Source organism: Cyprinodon tularosa, unplaced genomic scaffold (assembly GCF_016077235.1).
Source record: "Cyprinodon tularosa strain WSP-4 unplaced genomic scaffold, ASM1607723v1 ctg112, whole genome shotgun sequence".
Classification (NCBI taxonomy): domain Eukaryota; kingdom Metazoa; phylum Chordata; class Actinopteri; order Cyprinodontiformes; family Cyprinodontidae; genus Cyprinodon; species Cyprinodon tularosa.
The window spans coordinates 1213453-1238239 of NW_024037916.1; the positions used below are offsets into that span (position 1 = coordinate 1213453).

General features: G+C 37.8%; 2 protein-coding genes across 5 annotated transcripts in view; both read left to right on the plus strand.

The window, feature by feature from the left end:
- The first annotated feature begins 5120 nt into the window (after positions 1 to 5120).
- Positions 5121 to 18126, plus strand: ubac1 (UBA domain containing 1). The gene is made up of 10 exons (XM_038300195.1): positions 5121 to 5596; positions 10843 to 10963; positions 11068 to 11141; positions 11220 to 11327; positions 11420 to 11522; positions 13087 to 13195; positions 13292 to 13559; positions 13678 to 13764; positions 14801 to 14939; positions 15256 to 18126. Exons 1-10 carry the CDS (start codon positions 5459 to 5461, stop codon positions 15369 to 15371), a joined length of 1263 nt encoding a protein of 420 aa, XP_038156123.1. The 5' UTR covers positions 5121 to 5458; the 3' UTR covers positions 15372 to 18126.
- A 1660-nt stretch (positions 18127 to 19786) lies between these two features.
- Positions 19787 to 24787, plus strand: part of camsap1b (calmodulin regulated spectrin-associated protein 1b) — a 33154-nt gene continuing 28153 nt past the window's right edge. For 2 of the 4 annotated variants that reach the window (XM_038300208.1, XM_038300233.1), the window contains exons 1-2: positions 19787 to 20211; positions 23220 to 23385. In XM_038300208.1, coding sequence (XP_038156136.1) covers positions 23220 to 23385 — 166 coding nt within the window. In that variant the 5' untranslated portion in view covers positions 19787 to 20211. Of the gene's footprint in view, positions 20212 to 23219; positions 23386 to 24787 lie in introns of those variants that run through there. The other 2 variants (XM_038300226.1, XM_038300217.1) reach the window with 2 other exon arrangements.

The window sequence follows — 24787 nt, forward strand, 5'->3', positions numbered from 1 at the left end:
TCTTTTGTTTTTTTAATTTACAAATATTATGCAAAGTTATGATCCATCTCCCCCAAAAAATGAAATACCAACTGTTTGTCTGTTGTATTTTTGTTTTCATTTGTCTGCATAAAATGTAGATGATAAAAAAAGCCATAACTGAAAAAGGTCACTAATTATTGTTCCTTTAGAATGGAACAGTTAGTGATTATTAGTGTTGCGCCAATGCCATTTTTTTGGCCTCCATACCAATACCTGGTTGTGCAGTATTGGACGATACCGATACCATCTGTTTGAAATTGATGTGTGTGTGTGTACATATGAAGAACTGCATACTACTTGGATGTAAAATAATTTCCATCATGGCTTTGTCAAGCTGCTGCCTACCTTTGTGAAGCAGGAAAAAGACTAATACAAAGTGAATCAAGTAGAACTTTTTATTGCCTACCTGGAATTGGTGACAATGGTTAAATAAACTTCTGACTCTCAATATGGTATCAGTCCCCTATTTGTTGGTACGCGCCAATACCTATGCCACCATTTTAGTGCTGGATCAGGGCCCCGCCCAATACTGGTATCGGTGCAACACTAGTGATTATGATTTAATTTTTTTTTTTCCCTTAATAGTTGCCCTAACTGCTGGGTTTGGATCATCTTATCAAGGTGTAATTTTAACATTTTTGTTCAGTTTTTAATGATTTTGGGATAAGATTCCAAAAGCTATGCACCACAAATTAAAGTGGTGCATAGCTTTTGGAGTCTAAGGAAAGTAAGTTTAAAGATTATCTGTTTGGTATGTGTATGTATAAATCCAGGCATTTTGTAGAAACACCCTGTGGTGCAATCACAAGTCTTTTGGGATATATTACTGTCATTTTGTGACACATCTGCGATTTCGTTCACCATTCTCTTCAAGGTAGCTCAAGCACCATCAGATAAAGACATCTATTAATGTTAGATTTGAATTCTTGTCAAAGATTCCCTTCCCCAATTTTTGGGGAATATACATTCTGGACCAAACCCATTGTAGCTCTGACTTATTAGCTTTATTGTACAGTAGCATTAGTGAACATCTATGCAGTCTAAAGTCTGTTTGAACCTCAGGTTGGTTACAGGACTGCCCTTTATTCATTTCCATTTCTCTTCCCATGAACTCTGATTAGCCTGTGTTGAAGAACAAAAAACACAGCATGATGTAGCCACCACCGTGTTTCTTGGAGGCCAGATCTGTAAAGTGGCCTTTTTTGCTTCCCTTGTTCAGGTTGTCACTTAAGGTTGACTCCTGTGTCTTGTTTTGCAGTTGTTTCAGTCTTTCCATTGCTAGATGATTAAAGAGACAGGACTTTGTTAAAAGGGTTAGGATATTGTTTTATGACCTAACACTAAACCTTTATGCAGCTTTATCTCTGACCTGTCCGGTGGATCCCTTGGTCTAGATCAGGCATCCCCAAACTCGGTCCTCAAGGCCCCCTGTCCTGCAGATTTTAGAGGTTTCTCTGCTTCAGCACAGCTGATTATAATGACTGCAGTAGACCAAAAGCCTGTTGATCAGCTTTTAATTAAAATCAGCTGTGCTGGAGCAAGGAAACCTCTAAAACCTGCAGGACAAGGGGCCTTGAGGACTGAGTTTGGGGATGCCTGGTCTAGATGATGGTGTCTGTTTATTAAATTTCTCTGCCAAAACTTTGAATCCTTTGACAGAGCATCCATCCGTTGTCGTCCTGGATCAGGTCACAGTGGTAAAAGCTCCAGGTGGAAACCAGTGGCGGCTGGTGAAAAATATTTTTGGTGGGGCTGATATAGCCTAGTGTATGTCTCCAACTAACCCGGAATAAGAATTCAAATAAACAATTGGACAATACATACAATTTAACAGTAATGATTTAATTTACTATATAATAACAGTAACAGTGATGATTTGGGTCACTGTGACGGGGTTCTTTGGCCTCCAAGAATCCAGGCTCAGTCGGGTTACCGGGGTTGGTGATTTATTGAGCTCAAAAACTCAAAACAGGGTGCAAAAGAAACTAAACATATACAAGATACTCTGGGCCTCAGCCTCCCTCCAGTTACCAGCAATGTAACAAAGAAACAGAAAACAAAAATTGCCGCTTTTCTTCCCACAGCCCTCATTAAATAGTTTAAGCCCCTCACCTCAGGCTCTCTTATTTCTGATTTCTTCTCATTAATCAGTTTTGTCCATATATTACCTCCACAAACAATTGATGTACAAAAACAAATAATTTTTACAACTTAATTCTTTTACACAGATTCATTGACTTATTCAATTACACCAAACTGGGTTTGAACCCAGCAAAGACGCAGCCAGACTGAAGATGACAAGTCCCCGCATAAACACGTACACACCCACACCCCCCACATACCCACACACACACACACACACACACACACACACACACACACACACACACACACACACACACACACACACACACACACGGCTAACCCCACTGAAATATTAAGTGTGCACCCTCAATACGCCAGCAGGTAACCAGGACAGCTTGTGTGTTTTAAGTTAATAGAGCTACTGATCTCAGCGCGAGTGTATTGGTCCTCACAAACACAGTATAACAGGAATGTGTGTGTGGCGCGCAAAGTTAGAGAGGTTGTTTTAAGCGACGAGGTGGATTCGTCACAGTCACAATAACCATGAAATGAAATGTTCATATCATACAACAGGGATGTTCTTCTGGCAAACGGGTAGATAAATAAGGATCTCACCGAATTTGGTGGAAGCTGCATCTCGCTCGTTACATTCGCCATCTTCCCTCTAATTGTCTGCACCTGCGCTTGGGTTCAGAAGAGAAGCCTGTAAAAGCGCAGTATTTTCAGCGCCCCAATACCATAAAGTTCCGAGACGCTGATTGGCCATTAAATTCACCTAGCAATAGTACATGATTGACAGATTCTCTGCAAATGTGGGTCAGTCTGATCACAGCCCCCAGAACAGAGACGGTAGGAGTCTGTCTGTGGAAATCCACAAATTAATGACAGTAGATAGGGAAATGTAGTTTATATAATTTGTTTTGCTTATAGTTACAGTCTAGAGAGTAAAACAGACATTTATGAGTTAATTTCTAAAAATATATTTTACGTTTCTCTCTTCTTATCAGGGAGGGCGGTGCCCCAGCGTCCCCTATGGGCCGGCCGCCACTGGTGGAAACCCAAATTACCCTTTTTCCGGCAACCTGCCTCCACCTTGTTCTAAAGAATGCAAAGGCATTTCCAAGCCTCTCCACCTTTCCCGGGGTATGCTCTCAGTGGGTCAAGTTAGATAACTTTCAAAGATGGAAGTCCAGTCCAGAAGGCATCCTGATCAGATGCCTGAATTACTTCAACTAGTCCTTGAATATTTGGACAGGTACAGGCAGAGGCGTAGCCAGAAAATGTTTATTAGGGTGGCCAGGCAATAACCAACGTAGACTGAGGGGCAGCTCCTGAACCTCAGGGTCAATCTACACTCTTCCAACAGGAAAATTAACTAGCAAAACATCCATATTTTCTAAATAAAGTCAAACTCTATTTTCCTACAGCATTTGCTAACAAATACGCGCATATATTTAAACATCCGTGCTTTCTAGATAAAAGGTATAGTGGATAAACTCCTTTCAGGTTTGAGTTCTGGGGCAAACATCTTTTCCATTGTCTTTACTTACCTACTTTTATCAACAATCATTCTGGATAAAATTGATATTTACAAGTACTAATGTCTACATAAATTGATTATTTAATATGTTTTTATTAAAATAGTTGTTTATCTATGATTTTTTGACTAGATGACTTGCCGAGACACATCATTTTCTCTTTACCCCATTAGACACAAAATCTAGTTATGGAAAGATCATGAATTCAGTACTTACAGTATCATCTTTAATGTTAGTATTTTAATGTGCAGTGTCACGACCCGATCCATCCCGGAAGCACGATCCATTCTGTGCACGCGGCAGCAGCTCATTTGGGCATGCGTATCCAGATATACATCCAGGTCGTCCTCGATTTTATTTAGTTAAAAAGTACCTTAATGACGTTTTCCCTCCCCCCAAAAAAACGTACTAAAAATATTATGTGTTAAAGGTTAATAATGTATTTCCTGACAAAAAAGATGCCTTAAAATCCTTTCTGTTTTTATCACTCGTCTCTGCCCGATCTGCACCGGAAATGGGATCCTACGCTGTTTGCAGTCGCCAACTTTTTCGGCTTTGGACTTAAACATAAATCTGGTCTTTTTGAGTTTTATGTTTTCGTTTCGCTTTAAACTTATGCTATATAGTGCGTAATTTAAAGAAAGAAACAACTAAAATATAGATAAACATGGTTTAATCAAATTTTGCCAGACTGCTCTGACCATGTCTGATGACAATATCAGTGAAGAAAATGTAAAATGCTCACATGTCTCACAAAAGTCATAAAACATTTTTTACAGATGTGTATTAGGATAGAAATAAGTAGTTTTAGTACCATAATTACATTATTTATGGACACCCGGATGTATATCTATTCGCGCATGTGCACAACGGATCGTGCTTCCAGGTAGGATCGGGTATTGACATGCATAATCAACCAGAATGTTTTTGTTGTCAAGTATTTTTGTTAATATATGAAAATTGTATATGTTTTGAATATTCGACTTGAGAGTATTACTGCTGCCACTGTCTGTATTAGAGTGGGAAAAAATGGTAGCCATGATTGGCTAAAGGTGGCCAAGGCCACCTCTGGCCCCCCCTCTAGCTCCGAACCTGGGTATGTGTGTGTGTGCGTGTGTGTATGTATGTATGTATGTATGTATGTATGGATGGATGAATAAATAGATAGATAGATAGATAGATAGATAGATAGATAGATAGATAGATAGATAGATAGATAGATAGATAGATAGATAGATAGATAGATGTCTTTGTTCAAAAGCAGCAGGAATAAGACAATGCTTTTATATTATAATTTTCCTTATTAGCACTAGCGGTAGTGCAACAGCTTGAGGTTTAAAATAATATGAGAAAATTAAAACTACATTAACAACTATTTCTTTTAACAATGGAACTGCTGGTTTAGTTTGCTAGTTTGTCCGAAGTCACTGCTTCTTTTACATGGGACAGCATAAAGAACTACATGTCCCATAATGCCTTGCTGAGAGTACAGTTGCAGTTCACAGTGCACTATATTACAGTGAAAATAGGATATTCGCCGCCAACCGTTAATGTACTAAACGGCAAAAAGCAACAACTTGGTGGGCCAACGACACATTACTGGGCTTCAGTCCAACCGACATCCGGGTTGTGACCCCCGAAAATGGGTTTGAGTTGAACGGTCCCCCCTTCCTTTCTTTCCTGGGTTGTCGTCGGATTTCCAGGCGAATAGCTGTGGGTGCTAACGCTAGCAGGCTAGCTCTCCGAGAAGAGCAGACAACCGCTGGCCGCTGCCACCGTCTCCCGGACTGCTTCTCTGTGCTGTTAGCGCAGCCATGTTCGTGCAGGAGGAGAAGATATTTGCCGGTAAAGTGTTGAAAATACACATCTGCACGATGGACGGCACGGAGTGGCTGGAGGAGGTCACGGAAGACACCACTGTTGAGAAACTGAAGGAGAGGTGCTTGAAACATGTAGGTTTTTTTTAAGGGGTGGGGGGTTGTTTATGCCTTCATCGATATGTCTTTTTGTGCTGTCACTCCTCTGTGTGAGGTGTTATCTGTCTGCCATGCCCTCTGTTTAAACTGTCACTGTCAGTGCTTTTGTATTTATAGTAACTGGGTAGACTGCTATTTATAATTTAGTAGGTTGGCTGCCCCTCTCTGACTGAGTGGCCTTTTTTTCTGTCCCATGTCAGATAGGCATGCTGCCTTTCTATTATTATACAGCTCACCCCTGCTCTCCTCATATGGTGTTCAACCACCTTGATGTAATGCTCAACCTAAACACCTTTGTCTTTACTTTATGATAGTGGGAAATTTTTAAATGCCGTCTTGTAGTTGCTAAAATCAAATGACTATGCAGAAACGATTCCATTGAGTTACTAAAATTGCTAAAAAGTTTTTAATAGGTGCCTGCCATATCAATGCATGTCCATTACATGCTCCCATATATTGCATGGAGGCATCCATTATTATTATGTCAACAAATCTGACTCTTTATGTATGATTTATTGATTGATTGACTTTAGTGATGTCCCAGTAGATACATTTAGTAATTACATCAGCTCAAATATTTAAAAAGAGAGGAAGAATGTGCCAAAGGAGGAAAAATGTATATGGGATATATACAGGTTATACAGTGGGTCCACATATGACAGCTTTTTTTCTTTTTCATAGCAGGATTATTATACAGGGTTATTGCATAGGGTATTTTACGGAAGATGATTAGGGCCACTGAAAAAAGAAGTTAACAGATTTTTAAATCTTATTTCTGTTTAATATGGTCAAAAAGTCAGAATTCTGACTTTAATTTCAGACTTCTGACTTTTTCTCAGAATTCTGACTTTAATATCAGAATTTTGGATCTTAATGTAGATGGGCACCATGAAGGAGGAGATGTGGGAGCACTCAGCTTCACTGACAAAGATGTGAGTTGTTTGAGAGGGTCAGTAACACATTGGTGGAAAATGACGGAATTAGGGAACTTTTTATGTGCCCGAGGGGTCCCCAGTGATGCTATTTCACTAATGGAAGAGCAGAAGGTGATTAAAACAAGAGCTAGTTTAGTCTGTAAAAAAGACATGGCTACAGCTTTATGCTAACATAAAGCTGTCAGAATTCAGATAGAATGCATTATCAATTCTTATCATTTAACTTATTACGTTTTTTCAGTGGCCCTAATCCTCTTCCGTAGTATTCACATGGGTATTAATAAAAATGCATATTTATATATATAGCTATTGCACTGGGTGTCAATACGTTCGGCTATCATTTTTATTGGCATTTTGAGTTACCATGGCAATCCCATTGGAATGAATGGGGAGGGTGAGAAAGAAAACAAAAAAATTCACAATTTTTGAGGCTTCACTGTGTGGTCATACGTTCACCTACAAACACAGTGTGAAGCTCTGCTTGTAGATAAATCCTTCATCTTCTCAAAAACTGAAGGTGCTATGTTCATAACTGGTATGATTTTTCTAAAATAGGCCATCAAGCACCACAAAGTTTTAGGGAAAAGCACAGCTCTAGATTGTATTAAATCGCACTACAGAGTGGAGGGGAATGGATTTCTTATAAGAAAAAAAGATTTTTGCATCACTCTCATAGCCACAAATCCTGCTCTGCAGCCATTATTTTTGTTCGGTTTGTAAACAGAAGCCTCTGATTTCACACAATGGTTTTGTAACTGCATTCAGATATTTGCTTTTTGTTAAAAACCCTTCCAGACCGCCCAAAAGTCACTGCATTTGAGCCAATTTCTACATTAATTGCAGCAAGCACGCAGCAGAAACGCAGGTGTGACTAACTATTTTTCCAACATCCTACAAAAAGTTTTGATAGACATGCAGATTTAAAATTTGGCTTAATCGAGGAAGAGGGATGGCTATCACTAACAGAAAAGTCATTTCTTTGAAAACCTTTTAGGGTTCATGCACAGCACAAATTTTTTTAGAGGGGTTTTGTAGAATCTGTCACATCCTCTTAAAATGGATCTCAATATAATCTAACCAGACAAGCAGGTGTGACAAACTATTTTTTTTGATGTTCTGTAACCTCAGTCGAAGACAAGAGATAGGTGTCGCTTTCAGTGAAAACTTTTTGAATACCATTCACGGCTTATGTATAGTGCTTTTCTCTGTTTAAATGGTTGTGGAGTTAAAGTCAGTTCGAGCTGTTCTCTATGGGCTAACAGCTCTGCAGCTGATCCTGTACTAAAGCTAAGGTAAGATCTACCTTATTCTAACACCTGTAGGAGTTTACATCAAGGAAGTTAACACAGTACAGTAGGATTGTAAAATAAAAGCCTCCCATTTTCATTGTGATAAGGTATCTATTAATCTAATAACATGAAAAAAAAAGAGTAATTTAAGAATTAGAAAATGATTCCTAATTACTGTTGGGTCTGACTCTGCCCATAACACACAACCCTGCTAGGCTTTCAAAATAAGACACGAGAATAGTAAATGGATCTCTGGCTCTGACCTTATGGCAAAGACACAACCCTACTAGACTTTCAAAATAAAGGCTTAATATTACACCGAGCAAATTATTGCAGCATAGGGCTCTTTATTATGACCTAAACTGAACCTGAACTTTTTTAATTACCGTACCCTAAGAAATCCTTTTAGAAACAGACTCTACTGAATAATAGGGACCGAGTGTGTTTAAAGATAAAAAAATGCTTGAAAAAAATTTGGACTGTACCTGCATTAGCCGTTTCGTTAACCCGGCAACACTTATCACCAAAAGCTATGGCGAAGCCAGTCAGTGTGGGGCCCTAAGTCGCCACCAGACTTGGCGACTTGGGTCACAATCAGGTGTGGCCAAGCACGCCACCACCAGGCATGACGGGGCCAGTTGTCATGATGTATGGGGACGCTAGTCACCACTAGGCATTGTGACATAAGTCTCCAGAAGGCTTCACGCTCTTGTCTAATGTGAGCTGAAATCAACTGACCCCATATAGCCTTCAATGCCAGTCCAACAATTATGCACCTAGTGGCAGGTATCTCAAAAATTTGCTCTGGGAATTTTCTAGTTATTTTTAATCTTTTTTTTTTTTCCTGCTTTAACCATTGAGGTCCTAACATACATGTCTAGCTATATGCCTTTTTTGGATTCTGACAGATGACTTATCGAAGCATCAATTTCACTGTATTTACTTTCAAATGAAATCCTCATATAGCATCTTAAAGTTTCTGTTGGATCTTTTTCCCTATCTTTACAGAATGGTTTTAATTACTTAGGCTGTTTAGACCACTTCAAGATTTTTTTCCAGGGGAGGGTTGGTGTGATTATCCACCTTTTGCAAAACCATAGTGCAGCTTATCTCACTGTCATGAACTGATGTCATGAACTGATTACCAAACATTTTCTTTGAAGACTTTCTGTTGGATCATTTAAACTCAATTATTTTTTTTTATATCCCAAAGGGCAATTTAAAGACAGTGTAAAGCAGCAGGAACAACACAAGAATTAAGATGCACTGCAAAAGACATTAAAAAAAAAACAAATACAAACAAGGATCTCCATGTGATGAAAAGTTGGTGCAGTAACTGTCTTACAAAAGGAGAATTAAGTGATTAGAATTAGTGGCTCAAATAATTACAGCAAGACTTCCAGGTCCTGAAGTTGCAAATAAACCCCAAACCATCACACTACCACCACCAGGTTCAACTTATACCATTGTTATGAGAAGCTGTGTGAGGTTAGCTGTTCTTAACCTCACACAGCTCCACTTTTGTCTCATCAATCCAAAGAATGTTTTCAAAAACATTTAGGCGATCATTGTGAGGATTTTTTGTTTGTTTTGTGAAATGAACTTCTGTCTTGTTTTCAATCACCAGCACTCCTTAGAAATAGCGTTATAAACATTTCAAAAGTGACTGTTGTCAAACCATGCGTTTCTCACCTGTTTTTGAATTTCTTAAGATCATTTTTGTATCGATGCCTTTTTTTTAAAGATGATTTAGCCAACTTGTTTTCAGACATGGTCTTGCTTAAGGGATTTCTTGATTCTCTCTGTCAGCAGGAATCAGGTTTTCCAATGGCTATGAAATTACCTGTGTAATCATGTTTGACTCTTGATTTAACAAAAGGTGACAGTGAGCTGACAAGCTACACTAACAATTCAATTCAGTTTATTTATATGCCGCCAATTCACAACACTTCATCTCAAGGCACTTTACAGTTCACCAGATCATACAGTCAAATTGATTCAAAGTTTTCTATCTAAGGAAAGCCAGTTGATTGCATTGACTCATTGACCTGGATGCTATCCCTCACACTAAGCATGCTTGTAGTGACAATGGAGAGGAAAAACTCCCTTTTAACAGGAAGAAACCTGCAGCAGAACCAGGCTCAGTGTGAGCGGCCATCTGCCGAGGCCGACTGGGGTTCAAGGAGACAGAAGCAGAGATACAAAAAGCAGCTGTAAAAGGCGGCCCAGTGCAGGAAACACACAGCCAGGCAGAAGAGCTCCGAGCCAGCTCCCATGTTAGAGGATGAAGACAGCTGATATTTCTCTCCAGGGTGGAGTCGCAGCCAAACAGGAACAGATGAGGCGAAGCCACTATGAGAAAAGGCAGAGAGAGCACAACGTTAGAGATTAAACTAGCAGATTCTGTAGAGTGGGAGAATAGAGATAGAATGAGGCAAAATTATGAAATAGGGGTCCCTATGTCCTCCAGCATTCTAAGCCTATAGCAGCATAACTATAGAGATAGCTCAGGATAACCTGAGCCACTCTAACTATAAGCTTTATCAAAAAGGAAAGTTTTAAGCCTAGCCTTAAAAGTAGACAGGGTGTCTGCCTCTAGGACTAAAACTGGTAGTTGGTTCCACAGCAGAGGAGCCTGATAAAGATCTTCCTCCCATTCTACTTTTAGAAACACAAGAAACATGTAAAGTGTTTCTCATCTAAAGGAGAGGAGTTGGGTAAACTTTCCTCTGATATCAGAGACTAGTAGATGATGGTTCATCGTTCACTTCCTTATGATAGACTTTTTAGCAGGTTCTATATTTAAATATTGTCAAAATATCTGATTAATACATAAATATATGAAAACACTAGAATAAATCAAAAGTTATGGATGAATTAGAGTTGGGACTACATAATTATTAAACATGAAAGGTGTTGAAGCTTATCCTGATACAAAGGAGCTTCTATTCCAGATGTGTCTGTGTTTAACTGAGACATATTTTCCTCCTTTTTGCAGCATGTGCATGGAAGTCTAGAAGACCCTAAAACTCTCACCCATCATAAACTCATACATGCTGCTACAGAGAGAGTCCTCATCGACACCAAAACCATTGCTGATGAAAACCTTAAAGACAAAGGTATGCAGTGTTTTTTTTGTTTTGTTTTTTCAACAAATGTGTTGCTAGAATTTCTGTATTTGATTGTTAAAATCTAGAGTTTTTCTTGATCTTTATTTTGGTAGAAGTTTTGCTGCTTATAAAGAAAAGACCGCCGCCAACCCCTCCCAAGATGGCAGATGTTAGTTCAGAGGAAAAAGTAAGCCTGATCATAGTTTATGAAAAAAAAACTTTTTTTTCCTTTTATTTACATTTCTGTTTCTTCTGTTTGTAACAGAAGAAACAAGATACCAAAGCTCCAGATAAAGATGCTATCCTGAAAGCCACTGCCAGCCTGTCCACGAGGCACACAGAGCGCACTGTTACGCAGCACAACATCAGAGACGTAAGGACACTGGAAAAGTTACACTGTATGGGTATTTAAAAAAAAAAATTGATAGCTGAGAAATTTTTTGTGTTCTGATCTCTATGTTCCAGTTTCAAACAGAGCTTAGAAAAATCCTGGTTTCTCTTATTGAAGTTGCCCAGAAGCTTCTTGCCTTGAATCCTGATGCTGTTGAACTCTTCAAAAAGGCCAACGGTAAGATGGAATACCATCAAATAATACTGATTAAATATTGTTTCTTTCTCTAATTGAGTCACATCAAATGAAAATGGTTATTCACTATTAGCAAATAGCTGGACGAAAATAATAATAAAGCTATTACATTCTGGCTTTAGGCTTGTGCTGGGGGTTTATAATATTTGTCTGGTCCCAATTATAAAGGCCCAGCAAAATGTTCCAGAGACAAATGGAAGGGAAAACCTGACTTACTTTTTGGGAAAGCACATTTTTGTGCATGAAGCCAGAAATTAAATGACTTTAATGACACTGAAAAAAAAAAAAGAATAATTACTCTGTAAAATTTGTCTTATGTTGTGTTCTTACTACCTGTGACAGAAAGTAGTTAACATTGTGGAGTAGAAGGAAAAAAAGGTCCTGCGTCTTTAACAAACAATCAGAATAGTGTGACATCCACTTCTGTTGGAGCTCCTTGGAGTTAATTCTTGATTAAATTACATTTCACTTTCACTACAGCTTCACATTCTCCAGATTTGCTTATCTAGAAGGAAATTTTGCTCTTTTCTTATAAAGTCAGACTAGATCAGCTGCATTGGTGCAGTTTTAATAGACTCAGTTGGCTTCATGTCTGAAAAAATTAATATTATCTGATGTAAACCTCTTTGACGTCCATCATCTGCCTGGCCTATCAGTTCCTACTAAAGAGAAGCATCCCCACAGGTTGCCATCGCCAACAGATTTTTACACTTCCAATTTTTCTTTCATTAGACCTACTAACAGACAATGTAGTTTTCGATCTCCTGTCCTTTGCAGCCTGAGACAGATATCTGAAATAACAGTTCAGTTATCTGTCTCTGAAGCTTTAAAAACATCCACACACCAACATCTCTGCTTTCTTCCTGTGGCAGACTCATGCATAAGTTGGATGCTCATGAACTGTAGGTGCTGCAGACATATTCCTCATTTATCTGTCACAAAAATAGTTGTATTACACTGGTTGAATAGCTGATGTCTGATGTTTAGTTTTAATACTAACAGCTCCCCATATCAATAACATGCTGATAAAATAGTGCATCCCATGTTAAGAGCCTGCATAGCTTTGCAGATATTCCATACTTCCAGTTTTAGATAGTGATTAAATATTGCAAATATTACATCCCCAGCTTGAAAACAGAACAGCTGTATTTAAACTTAAGCTCTTCTACGTGCAGGGAAACTCTATTTTATATTTTAAGTGTTTTCTGAAGTTGCTTCCACTGTATTTAACTTAGAAGTTCATATTAATGAAGGGTTTCTTATACAAGCAATGCTTTAAAGATTGTTTTCAAACATTTTGTCAATAAAACACACCAAAGTTTGGAGCTGTAATCGGATAAAATATGAAACTTAAAGAAAATAAAATACTTTTTCAATGGATAGGTTTTTATAAGTGGTCGATTTTAACCGCATATTAAGTCACGCTTCTTTGTATTAACTTACTTAATACTTTCATAGTATTGTAATGATACATGTTGCTTCAGAACATTTATAATTGTTCTGAGCAATTCAGCCTTTCTGTAATTTTTTGCTTGTTGTATCAAAGCAATGTTAGATGAAGATGAGGAGGATAGAGTGGATGAAACAGCCCTCCATCAACTCACTGAGATGGGTTTCCCTGAAAGCAGAGCCATCAAAGCACTTAGACTCTGCCAGTAAGTCTGTTTTCCAAGCGATGCTTTCATCCATTCATCTCTAAATAAAAAAAAGCTTTTGTTTTTTTTAACCAGCGTTTCTTAATATCCGTGCAGCATGTCAGTAACCCAGGCCATGGAGTGGCTGATCGAACACGTAGATGACCCCACTGTAGACGCACCTCTACCTGGACAGGACTCGGCCGGGGCATCAGGAGCCGCAGCAGCAACAACGCCGGGCCCCTCAGCTTCAGCCTCAGCTTCAGCAAATGTTCCTTCAAATCTCTCCAGGCAATCGAGCTCAGATGAGAGCAGTCGGCAGGACGAGCTCACAGAGATCTTTAAGAGAATACGCAGGAAAAGAGAGTTCAGACCAGACTCACGGGTTGGTGTTTTGTCCGACATGTAGATCAAAATGAGTTTTTTACCATTTTGTTTAAGGCTCCGCTGTGTTCAGTCATTCTGAGTTGTTCAATAATCTCGGCATGTGTTTGATTCTCTAGGCTGTGATCGCATTGATGGAAATGGGCTTTGATGAAAAGGAGGTGATTGATGCTCTCAGAGTGAATAATAACCAACAAGATGCAGCGGTAAGTAAATACATAAATACCGCTATTTCTGAAACATATAAAGTTCCTGTACGTAACAATAACCGCACTGGTATTTTAACCTAAATTTACATATCAGATTATCACTCAGTGAGATACTAATGGAGAAAAAGAGTTGGAGAGATAATTAATCCGTGATGTTTTTGAATATTGAATACTTTCCTGAGGATCGATCTTGAGTTTGAAATTTTTAAATTCTGACAACTATATTATAGTTAGAGCTTTGTGTTTCGTTTCACGTTAAAAGAGTTGCTAACAGGTTAGACTAAGCAGAAACTTGCAACACATCCTCCCTTGGTAGATGTCTATAACAAGATTCAAGTGAGAAACTGATGTTCTTTGGAAATGAGAAAACTAATTGTTTAAAACATGATTTTAAAGTATTGGTGCAAAACAATAGATGTTTTCACAAATACAAAAACATCTTTATATTGAGTGGAAACTATTGCGTTTATAATTGCTTTGGGTATGTTTCAGCTGCTCTTATGATTTACCTTGCATGAACAACTCAGTCTTTTAGGGGGAAAACATCTTTGCCACCAGTTTAATATTTATCCATTGCCTGTTTTATGTTAAGCTTCTTGGGTTGTTTTATGCTTAAAAATGAAAATATAATTATGATGTCATTAATCACCTCATCACTTTATTTATTGAGGTTGTTCTTACTGCTTTGTAAAATGGGACCCTATATCTCCAGCTTACATTTCATTCAAACATATTCAACTGTAAGAATTATTGATTATACATTTCTATTACTAACATTTGTATATGAACTATGTTTGGATCTATACTGAACTTTTCTCAGGTGGTTCTTGTTGATTTGGTTCTGGTAAACATTTGGTCATTTTTTCCAACTCTGTTTTTCTTTACATAATTTAGAATCAGAATTTGCAGTTTCTCACTTTTATTGGAGTAAAATTGGTTAAAAATCTATTAAACCACCTCTGTTGTAATTCCTATTCCAGATTGATAATAGGAGTTAAAGTGAAAACATAACCTTTTGTTTTTTATTCTGCAGTGTGAGTGGCTGCTGGGAGACAGGAAACCATCTCCAGAAGATCTAGATAAAGGAATAGACACCAACAGTCCACTGTTTCAAGCTATTCTGGAAAACCCTGTGGTTCAGCTGGGTCTAACAAATCCCAAGACTCTGTTAGGTATAACCCGACATAATATAGCTGAAAGTCAAGATCAGCTGGTAAAAGTTTTGATTCTACATGACTAGAAGTAATCAGATGAGTAAAGTTAACTCTGCTGAATTTAGGGATCTCCTGATTTAAGGTGTACAGGTACTTTTTCCACATAGAGACAAGTTTATTAGGATCACTTTAAATATGTTTTTCTGTTTATTTTGGATTTTGTTAACTAATAATAAATCATATCTGATGATCTGAACCATTAAATGAACGGAGCTGCTGTAGGTCATTTAGAGACCTCTGTAACAATTTTAGTTTTTTTCTTTTTTTTGTGCAGCATTTGAAGACATGCTGGAGAATCCTCTGAACAGCACCCAGTGGATGAACGACCCCGAGACCGGCCCCGTCATGCTCCAAATATCCAGAATCTTCCAGACCCTCAATCGCACATAGAGCCTGCTGATTACCCTCGTGTGATTGTGGCAGCTCGTGTGTATGTATGATCAGAGCAGGACGTGTGAACGGATGTAACACAAATAGAGTTTACCTTTTTTTTTTTCCTGCCTTGTAAAGGAAAAGCCAGATGAGTTGAAAGTTTGAATTAAAATGTTACACTATTTATAACGATACAATAAAATTGCCTATACAAAACAGATGATATTATCATTACAGTAATATTTAAAGACAGATTTAATATGTTCTTTTTACATATTGAAAACAACCTAAATATATGACAGACAGTTTTTTTCTGGAATTTCTCTATGAAGAAATGATAGCAGGCATCAATTTAATGTTTACACTTTAAAGAAAAAACTGTTTTTTAATGATTTGCAATATTTAAACCTCATTACAGTCGTCTCGGTTTTCTTTGAAATGTTACAGTTTATCAGTGGTGAATGTAAGGAGGAGTTCTGTCATGTTCAGGCTTCTACTTCCATCAGGAGAGCAGGATGCTGTCTGAGCTCAAAGCACACTTTCAGTTGCACTTCTTGGTTCAGCGTTTTAACATACACTCATCAATGGGATGTTTAATTACCTCGTACTTTTATTTGCATAGAAGTTCTGCTTTAAAAAATATTCACGCAGGATCCAAATTAAAAAATGCATGCATGTTATATCTCCATATATTCCCACCAGTATTTTGTTATAAGACCCTCTGGTTGTGGGGTGTTCACCTCGTGCTTTTTGCAGCCACAAAATTAGCTTCTGGTGTAAATTAACTTGATTTTGAACCGCTTCTCTTGAGAGAACTGGAAGATTTATTGGGTTTAAATGGTTAAAGTTGTTCAGGTTAAACGTAGAATCCACAGATTTTCTAAAGGGTGGGTTCCTGGCTTTGGGACAGCTATTCTAGAAACCTGCTTTATCCATTTCAGAACCACTTCTAAAGTGTTTCATCCATTAAGCCATGGATTGGAAAGCTAAATATATACAAGAATAAAAATAATAAAAAACCTTTCCTCAATATTTAGTCCACTTTATGCAAAGCAGAGGTACTGCTTGCAGTGAAAGAGCCCCAACAGCATGATACCGCCACCACTATGTATTATAGTAGATTTAGTATGGTTTACTACTAAACTCATCGAGGCCAAACAGCTTAGTCTTTAGTGTTTTTTTCAGGCGGCGTCAATCTTGTTTGATTGGGAAGCTAAGGTGACGATTTTGGAGACGGGGCCTCTATCCTAAACAGCACTGGCTTGGTCCAAACTAATAAAAAAAGTTGGTCAGGAGTGTCTTTAACTTCACTAGTTAGAGTAATCCTTCAGGACAGACATTTGTGCTTCCTGTTAGGATAATGATCCTGAACATTTTTAATTAGCTTTAGAATCCAGTTAGAATTCTAAAGCAAAGCATCTAGAATCGGCTTCAACCAGGTCCAATCCGGAAATCCAACCATTTCATAGAAGCTCAGCAGTTCTACCTAGAAAAGTGGTGGATTGTATTGTCCACATTATTCCAGAAGCCTTTTAATGGCTAAAACAAACGTTGAATATTAGTGTGGATGTGTGTTTATGTTTCAGCTTGTATAGATCAGAGGAAATTTACAAGAAATGTCATTCTGGTTCTTGGTTCTATCCTTATTTCATGGTAAAAAAAAAAAAAGTATAATTATTAATAATGAGATTCAGGCCAATGATGAGTGTCTGTAAACCTCTGACTGGAACTGTGCTTAATTACCTCTCTCCATTTACACTCAGTAAGTCAAACACCTCTCACCCAACAGGGGGAAACTTTTGTCAGTTTCAAACATAAATTTTTTTTTGCCTTTTCAGAGAGACCTTGTACTCTAAATTGCATTTTGGTCCTGATTTAGTTAAGAGTATGTCACAGTAGGCCTGTGTGCGTTTGTGGTCGATGTGGACTTGAATGTCTTTCTATCTGCGCCTCCTTAGCACTTCTTTGAACACTGCTCACTGCAGCACAGATCGCGTCAAAGCGTGGATTGTGGGCCGCCCGAAACGTCTGGAGTCCGTCAGTAAATGGAAACGGAGGGGGGTTGCCTTTTTAAACCTTAAATATGAATCTTTGAATGATAATGATGTGATCAGATCATGTTGCTGGGGTACAAACATCTTTATACACACAAAGACACAAGTTGGAACGTAACCAGCAGATCTTTTTAGTTTCCAGTTTGTTTGTTTTTTCTTCTGAGAGCAATGAACACCTTATGCTGTCAAACAAACCAAAATGTTCCTGTATGTCATGCCTTGTCACTAGTTCTACCCAGTGGAGGAAAAAAAAAAGTGTATTTCTGTGCAATAGTAAAGACTTAAAGATATGTATCTGATCTGAGTATTAGTCCTATTTAAACTGAAAGGGTTAGTGTTTTCTAATGTTAGCCTTTGCATCGAGTACTCATGATCTCCAGCTGAATGTTGGAGCTTTTTGAGCTTATACTAAAAAACCGATACGAAAGGTGGCACGCCTTTGTTTTGTTTTGTTTTTTTTTGCCAAGCTTTTGAGTGTTTTTATTCTATATTTAAAATGTAGTACTGATGTGACTTTCTGCTCAGGGAGGCTTAGATTGTTGTCATGGCAAACCCCTGCTCAACCGATGTTAGTTTGGCATTTATTAATGGCTTTAACAAATCTCTTCAGATCACAACATCATGACATGCAATATTTAAAGAAAACTATATTTAAATGTTTTTGGAGAGAAGTGTCTGTCTGAACTGTGTTTTATTACATTATTTATATCAAAGAAAAACTCGTAACTTGGTCTTATTTCTAGCACTTTCAGCAAACCTGGATGCTGCACTGTGGAAAAACATTCTTCAAATGCTGTTTTTACAAGTCATTGTAGAGATGTTCTTTTGAAGAAATCTGTGGGTCAAGGTGAGTTGACTGATGAGAAACAGCTTGGGAGGTTTTGCTCTTCGAATGATTTATTTAAAACGAATGCAAACATTTTTTCCAAATATTTATCTGAAATTAAAATGCAGAAAGCAATCTTTTTTAGAGTTGCTATTTGCTATTTTTGGTCCTGATCCAGATAAACAACCTTTGCAATCTTGTATCCATTCAAACAAACCAATGACCGCTGCCTTCTAAAAACTAATAGAATCTGTTCTGAAGCTGTGCTCATTGGATTGTGTTTGGACTCACTTTATAGGGCAGCTGTGTTTTAAGGACGGAGTAATTAACAATAAAAACAGCAAAACATTTTGTTAATAAGGTGCATTTCAAAAAGATCATTCTGTTTTAACTTCTCAAGGACAAACCTAAATTAATTTTATTCTAATTATATTTGAGACAAACAGGTGCACAACTACGAAAAAAAAAAAAAAACAGTACATGATTTTTACAATATTTTACAAATTTGAAAAAAAAAAGTGTAGACTGCATTTCTATTTAGCCTTCCTGGGTCATGACTTTTCTGAACCAGGTTTCGTTTAGTTCCAACCCTTTTGGGATACAACAACCGTCGGAAAACCAGACACATAGATGTTTTCTAATGTCTGTTAAATAGTTCAATCCCAGTCAAATCTTATAGCAAACATCTGTGCACATTATTTTTTCCCCAAGTCTTTTCATGGAATATTAATTATAAGTTAAGTTGACTGTGACTGGGCCATTATTTAAGGACTACATAGCAAACAGTTTGTTAGTTTGAGTTCAGTAATAAAGGAATCATTGAAGCAAGCAGTGGCGGATGAATAAAACTATAAAGGGCTGCTATCTTACATGTTGAAATTGGTTTTCAGGAAAATAAATTTAATTTCAGTTTAATTTGGGGGGGAAAAAAGTCTGAATTTTGAGAAAAAAATTCAGAATTTTGACTTTAATCTTAGAATTCTGATTTTTTTCTTATAGTATGACTATGGGTGGAACCTTAAATTTTATTTCAGTGTAATATGGGAAAAAAGTCAAAATTCTTAGAAAAAAGTCAGAATTCTGAGATTAAAGTCAGAATTCCTTAGAAAAAAAGTCAGAATTCTGTCTTTTTTCTAAGAATTCTGATTGTAATCTCAGAATTCTGACTTTTTTCCCATATTAAACTGAAATAAAATTTTAAAAATCAGTTACCATGTTTTTCAGTGGCCCTAATCCCCTTCCGTACAATATAGTTATTTTTTTTTTCTTTTTATTAACGGGGTTCAAATTACAGTGACCAGTGAGATTTACTTCTGCTGGAATGCTTATACCAGTTTTCGCCACTAGATGTCAGTACTGATCAGTCAGAATCCAGGACTTTTGTTTATTCATTATTTTAAAGTGGACATATTTTCAGAATAGTGGTTGGATGAACGCATTTTGTAGACACACCTTCAATATGATCGTAAGAATCTTTTAAATAAAAGTAAAAATTACACAACCGGGTCACAAAATTATTAGTCCACGGTTGACAGTCGGGAATGTAGCCGCGCAAGCGCAGCAGGTTCATTTGGAAAGAAGGATGAAATTTTCTATGGGCAGAGCGCGAACACACCGCGGGATGCGTGTGTTTTCTCTGTACCATGCATCATTTAATCCAGAGATAAGGTTTTAAACAGAATATTACCCTCACTTTTTATTTTTATCGGAAGCTCTCGGGGTATATTTCTCCCTCCTGTCTTGAGTCTGCCGCGAAGCTGTTGTCAGACAGGCAGAAGATTGGATTCTGTTGCTGGGAGGAGACCACACAGACTCCCCTCCCTGTTAGCATTATTATTAGCTGGCTACGATGCTTGTCTGCGGCTGCTGTCATTCCCACACAGCAGACCGCTTTATAACGAAGCAGGTCTCTGCTTGATTGGTTGTGCTACCCTGTTGGAAGTAAAGGGTGATTCGGAAATACGCAGCACCTTTCAAGGTAATGTTCTTCCAGCTAACGTCATTCACGGCTCCATTGAAAGCAGCTAGCTAACCGTTAGCAGCCGTAAGTTAGCTGCTATTCATTTACATGCTTAGTCGCTCTGGTAACCCGGTTTAGAGGTTACATTTACGTAAAAAAAGACAACAAATAGCTTTAAATTAAGTCTTTGTAACACGAACACATCATCTTTATATAGAGTTAATGTTACAGTTTCTCTGTTTTAGCCAAACAGCTTTAGGCCGTCAAGTGTTGTATTGTGGTCCCCTAATAACGCTACAGGTTATAGTAGAAATGTAGCTAATACCAGTTTAGGGTGGTGTTATTTTTACTAAAAATAATGAAACATAAACAACCCCAATCATTAACGACGAGGTTCTGTATCTTAATAACACTTTGTTCTAAGTCCTCACCTGTTAATTACTGTTTGCTACATTTTTGGTTAAAGATCTCCTTCCTTTAGATCTTTTTTAAATAGTGAATTCCAAATATATATATATATATATATATATATATATATATATATATTTATATATATATATTTATATATATATATATATATATATATATATATCCATGACTATCTTTGATGCTGTACTTAAGAGGATCAATCACTTGGGATGTTGATTTTCAGGGTGCTGTAGTCAGACATGCTAATGGGAAGTTGAGTGGAAGGAAAATGTAGTAAAAACTAACAAAGTATATAAATATGGGGTAAAGCATTCAAGATTTCTGGTGAAGTCTCGCAAAATGTGGACTGCAGTTTATATTGCTTTAAAAGCTGTCTCCCTGCAAAACATGGCCTACAACTGTAATGCTCCTTGTTTGAAACATAGAGTTGTGATGATGATGCTTACATTTTTAAAACTGATATCCAGAGACATGTTTGATTTTTACTATAAAATGCATAAACAATCTATTAAAAATAAATAAAAAACACCTATTTTAATTTAATCTTTGAAAATTCTATCTAAACAGAATAACAGATGCTAATTGAATAATTGTACTAATGCATGTGATATGAATTACCCATTTTTTTAATGAGCAAAAGATCCCGAAATGTTAAAAGAACAAAAGCAAACATAATTCAGTGGAGTCCGCTTATAGTGATCACGTTGGTCCAGAGCCAATTTGAACACTATAAGAGGTTGATTACTAAAACCGAATGTACCGTTATTTCACTTATTTTTTTATGCAGAATATCATCTACATGCCATTCGTGTGGTTTTTCAATGAGAAAAATGAAATGAAACGGATAGCTTCTGCATTTACAGAATTTTATTACAGTACCATGCAAGTTTATTGTGCTGTAGCTGTAAAGTTTGAAACAAACGGTTATATAGAACAACATAATAGAAGATAACTGCATAGGCTAAAGAAAATTAAAGCTAGCCTACCTCTGTTTTGTGTTGCGGATCTGCTTCGCCGCATTAAGAACTTAACACTTAACATATTTATCCATGGTTCCCTGGATCAGAGTGTTGTCCAACACCGAGTTCACTTCTTTTTCAAAACGATGTAAAAGGTTAAAGTTTTTGAAACCAACATGCAGGAGACCAGTCTTTAAAATGCAAACTGAATTCCTCATCTCAGCTCTGGAAGGGACATCCGTCTCCTCTTCTTCATCCTCCTCGCTGCACGAAGCACTGGTACCCACACCAAAACGCTCTTGTACCTCCGAGACGTACATGTATTTTTAAAATTATTTTTGCACATGTTTACATTCATAAAATGGCCAAAAAGGAACACTATAAGCAGATTTATTGATTACTATAAACAAATTATTTAAACAGCATTTGTAAAGAAATGATTCTGTCCCAAGCCTTTTGATCTATATAAGCGGTTGATTACTATATCCGTGACCACTATAAGCGGATTCCACTGTATCTTTAGTATCAGTACCAAATTAGTATTTTATCAGTACAATGTTTGACTATCAATACTCCTTGGAGTGTTGAAACCCTTGTAAAACCAGACTGGAAACATAGAAGGGGTGGGGAGGACGGGACTGTTGCTCATTTGTCCAAAGTCATCTGTTCAGGCAAAATGAAATGTATCGTTTCATATAAGAATGGACTTCCCATAGTTTCTGCCTTGGTTCAGCTCTAATGTGAAGGTTTTAATGGTAAGTTTCCAATGGATGTGTTCATTCTCAGTCCCCTGGGTCATAGGAACTGCAAAACAGGCTTAAATTGAAATTTTGCCTTAGGTTGACTTAAAACTTTTATAAAGTTTTAAGTCCGCACCGCGCTCTACTAGCATATTTTGGAGCACTTCATGATCCGCTATGCAAAATAATTAATGAAATTATTCGTGCCCTGCACATGCTGCCAAAGGCACTATATCCTAGTTTAATTCCTGCTGTATGACAGCTCTGGATTCTCCAGAAGCCTTGCCCAACCAGACCTAAGAAAGAATCTAAGGATTGGTGCCAAGAGGAAGTCAGCAGAGCCAACAATACAGAAGAGCTGAGGGCCACCATTAAAGTAACCCAAACTTCTTTAGTAGATTCACAGGCTGAACGCCTCCCCTTAACCATGCTTGGATGCAATAATTACTACTTAAAAATAAAATAAAATAAAAATCCAGACCAAATACTGTACAATACATGAAAATACTTTTTAATTGGGTAAATGTTTCCGTTAACTGTTTATTGATTGATTATAACAGTTTATCATACACATTCCTTCCATGGTAATAATGACTTTTTCCTTCAGTTAGAAATGTTTTTAGTACACAGTGGCTTTACGCTGGTTTAATTAGGTAATATTTTGTCCACAGGCTGACTATATTAAATTGTTTGTCATTAGCTTTGGTGTCTGCAATGTTTTGACTTTATATTAAACCCTGTTTCCACTGGTTCTGGTCGGCTTATTCTTACAAAATATTGAAGAGGAAACCAGAATAACTAAGATTCAGTTATACAGATAAAAGAATATTACTATAAATTCTCAGTGGTCAAAACGGACACAGTTCAATTTTGGTACAATATTTATTTTTTTCTCAAGATGGATGTTGACCTGTGCGCCGGCGGGGACGGTACCAGGAAAAAAGCAGAGTTACCTGGAGCCGTGGACGGGACAATGGATGTTGTTCCTTTGGAGATGTACGACTCTGCCAGGGCGAAAATATCTGCTAACCTGCGGTGGCTTTTTGCCAAAGCCTATGGTATTGGTAAGTTCATTTCAAGGATCCTACACAACTCAAAACGTTTTTATTTTTTTAATTAAAGATTGACCTGCAGCCAGGTTGGTAATTTGAGATGATCATTTTAACTGTTACTGACGTGAAAAGGCAGAGAGTTAGAGCTAACTGACCTAAGTCCTTTGTGATACTTGGAACTGAAAACTCCCTGTCTGACTCAGCAGATCCTTGCATTCTTATACGATTAAACCTAAATCTGACTGAGGGACAGTCACTTCTGCTTCTGGTTTGTGAGCATGATCGGTGGATGAAAAATCCTCATCTGCACATCCTGTCACTCACACTCCCTGTTAGGATTACATTATCATCACTAAGTGGACCTTTGTGTTAGATGTTATGATTGTTCAACCCTATCCACTGGACATTTTCTTTATTAGAAACATGTTTTGCTGCCGAATTATAAATAAAACAAGTACTGTTTTAAAGGGAAAAGGCATTTGGAAGCTAAGGGGAAATAATTCATAGAGCCTGCTTGTGCACGAGGCTCAACAGACAGCATGGTTCTGTTCCATTGTTTTGCTCATCATCTGAGGAGTGGCGGCCTAGAGTTTAGGGGTTAGAGCTTGTAATCCTGAGGTTCTGAGTTCGAGCCCCACTCCCACAGTCTGCCTTTAACCCCTGATTGCTCCCCGGGTGCCCCACGATGGCAGCCCACTGCTCCTCAAGGGGATGGGTCAAATGCAGAGGTAAATTTCCCCAATGTGTGATCAATAAAGTTCAATTATTTTAATTATTACTATTATTTTTATCGCTGCTGCCAAGTTTCTTTAAATTGTAGAAGCATTTTTGTTGTTCAAACGGGACTTTTCTCAGGCGGCTTTCTCTTCCTTTTTAGTCTGCAAACCCTCCAGCAAAATATCTGCTCCAGAATGTGAATGAGGAGCAATGAGAAGCAAAATAATTATCCGCTTGTATTTCTGAGGGTTTCAGACCTGCTTTAGTTTTAAATGCATGTTGGTCTATCTGCATTAGCTTTTTTATCGATTCCTTTGAAAGGGCAGATTCTACTTCTGCAACCGCACACATCAAATGTCGCTTGGGTCTGGCCGCGAACCAGTTTTGCTGGTATGCTTCTGCACCTTCCCTCTGGAATTTTTAGGGACGGACTGCAGTTTCCCGCCAAAGAGCAAAGGGGAGCCTATTCGAGAACCAGCACCAGTGTTTATCTTCAGAAACAACAATGGCGCTTCTGCAAGATGTCACGGAGATGGATCTAGAGTTTTTTTAAAAATGGCGTGCCCCGGCACCGAATCGAGAAGGACGACCACACAGACAGCTGGAAAGGCATACCAAGGACCAATCACAGCTGCTTTTTGTCATCGCACTTCTGCTTGACGTCTGCGCGGGTTTGCGACTGTCCGAGGCGTAGTAA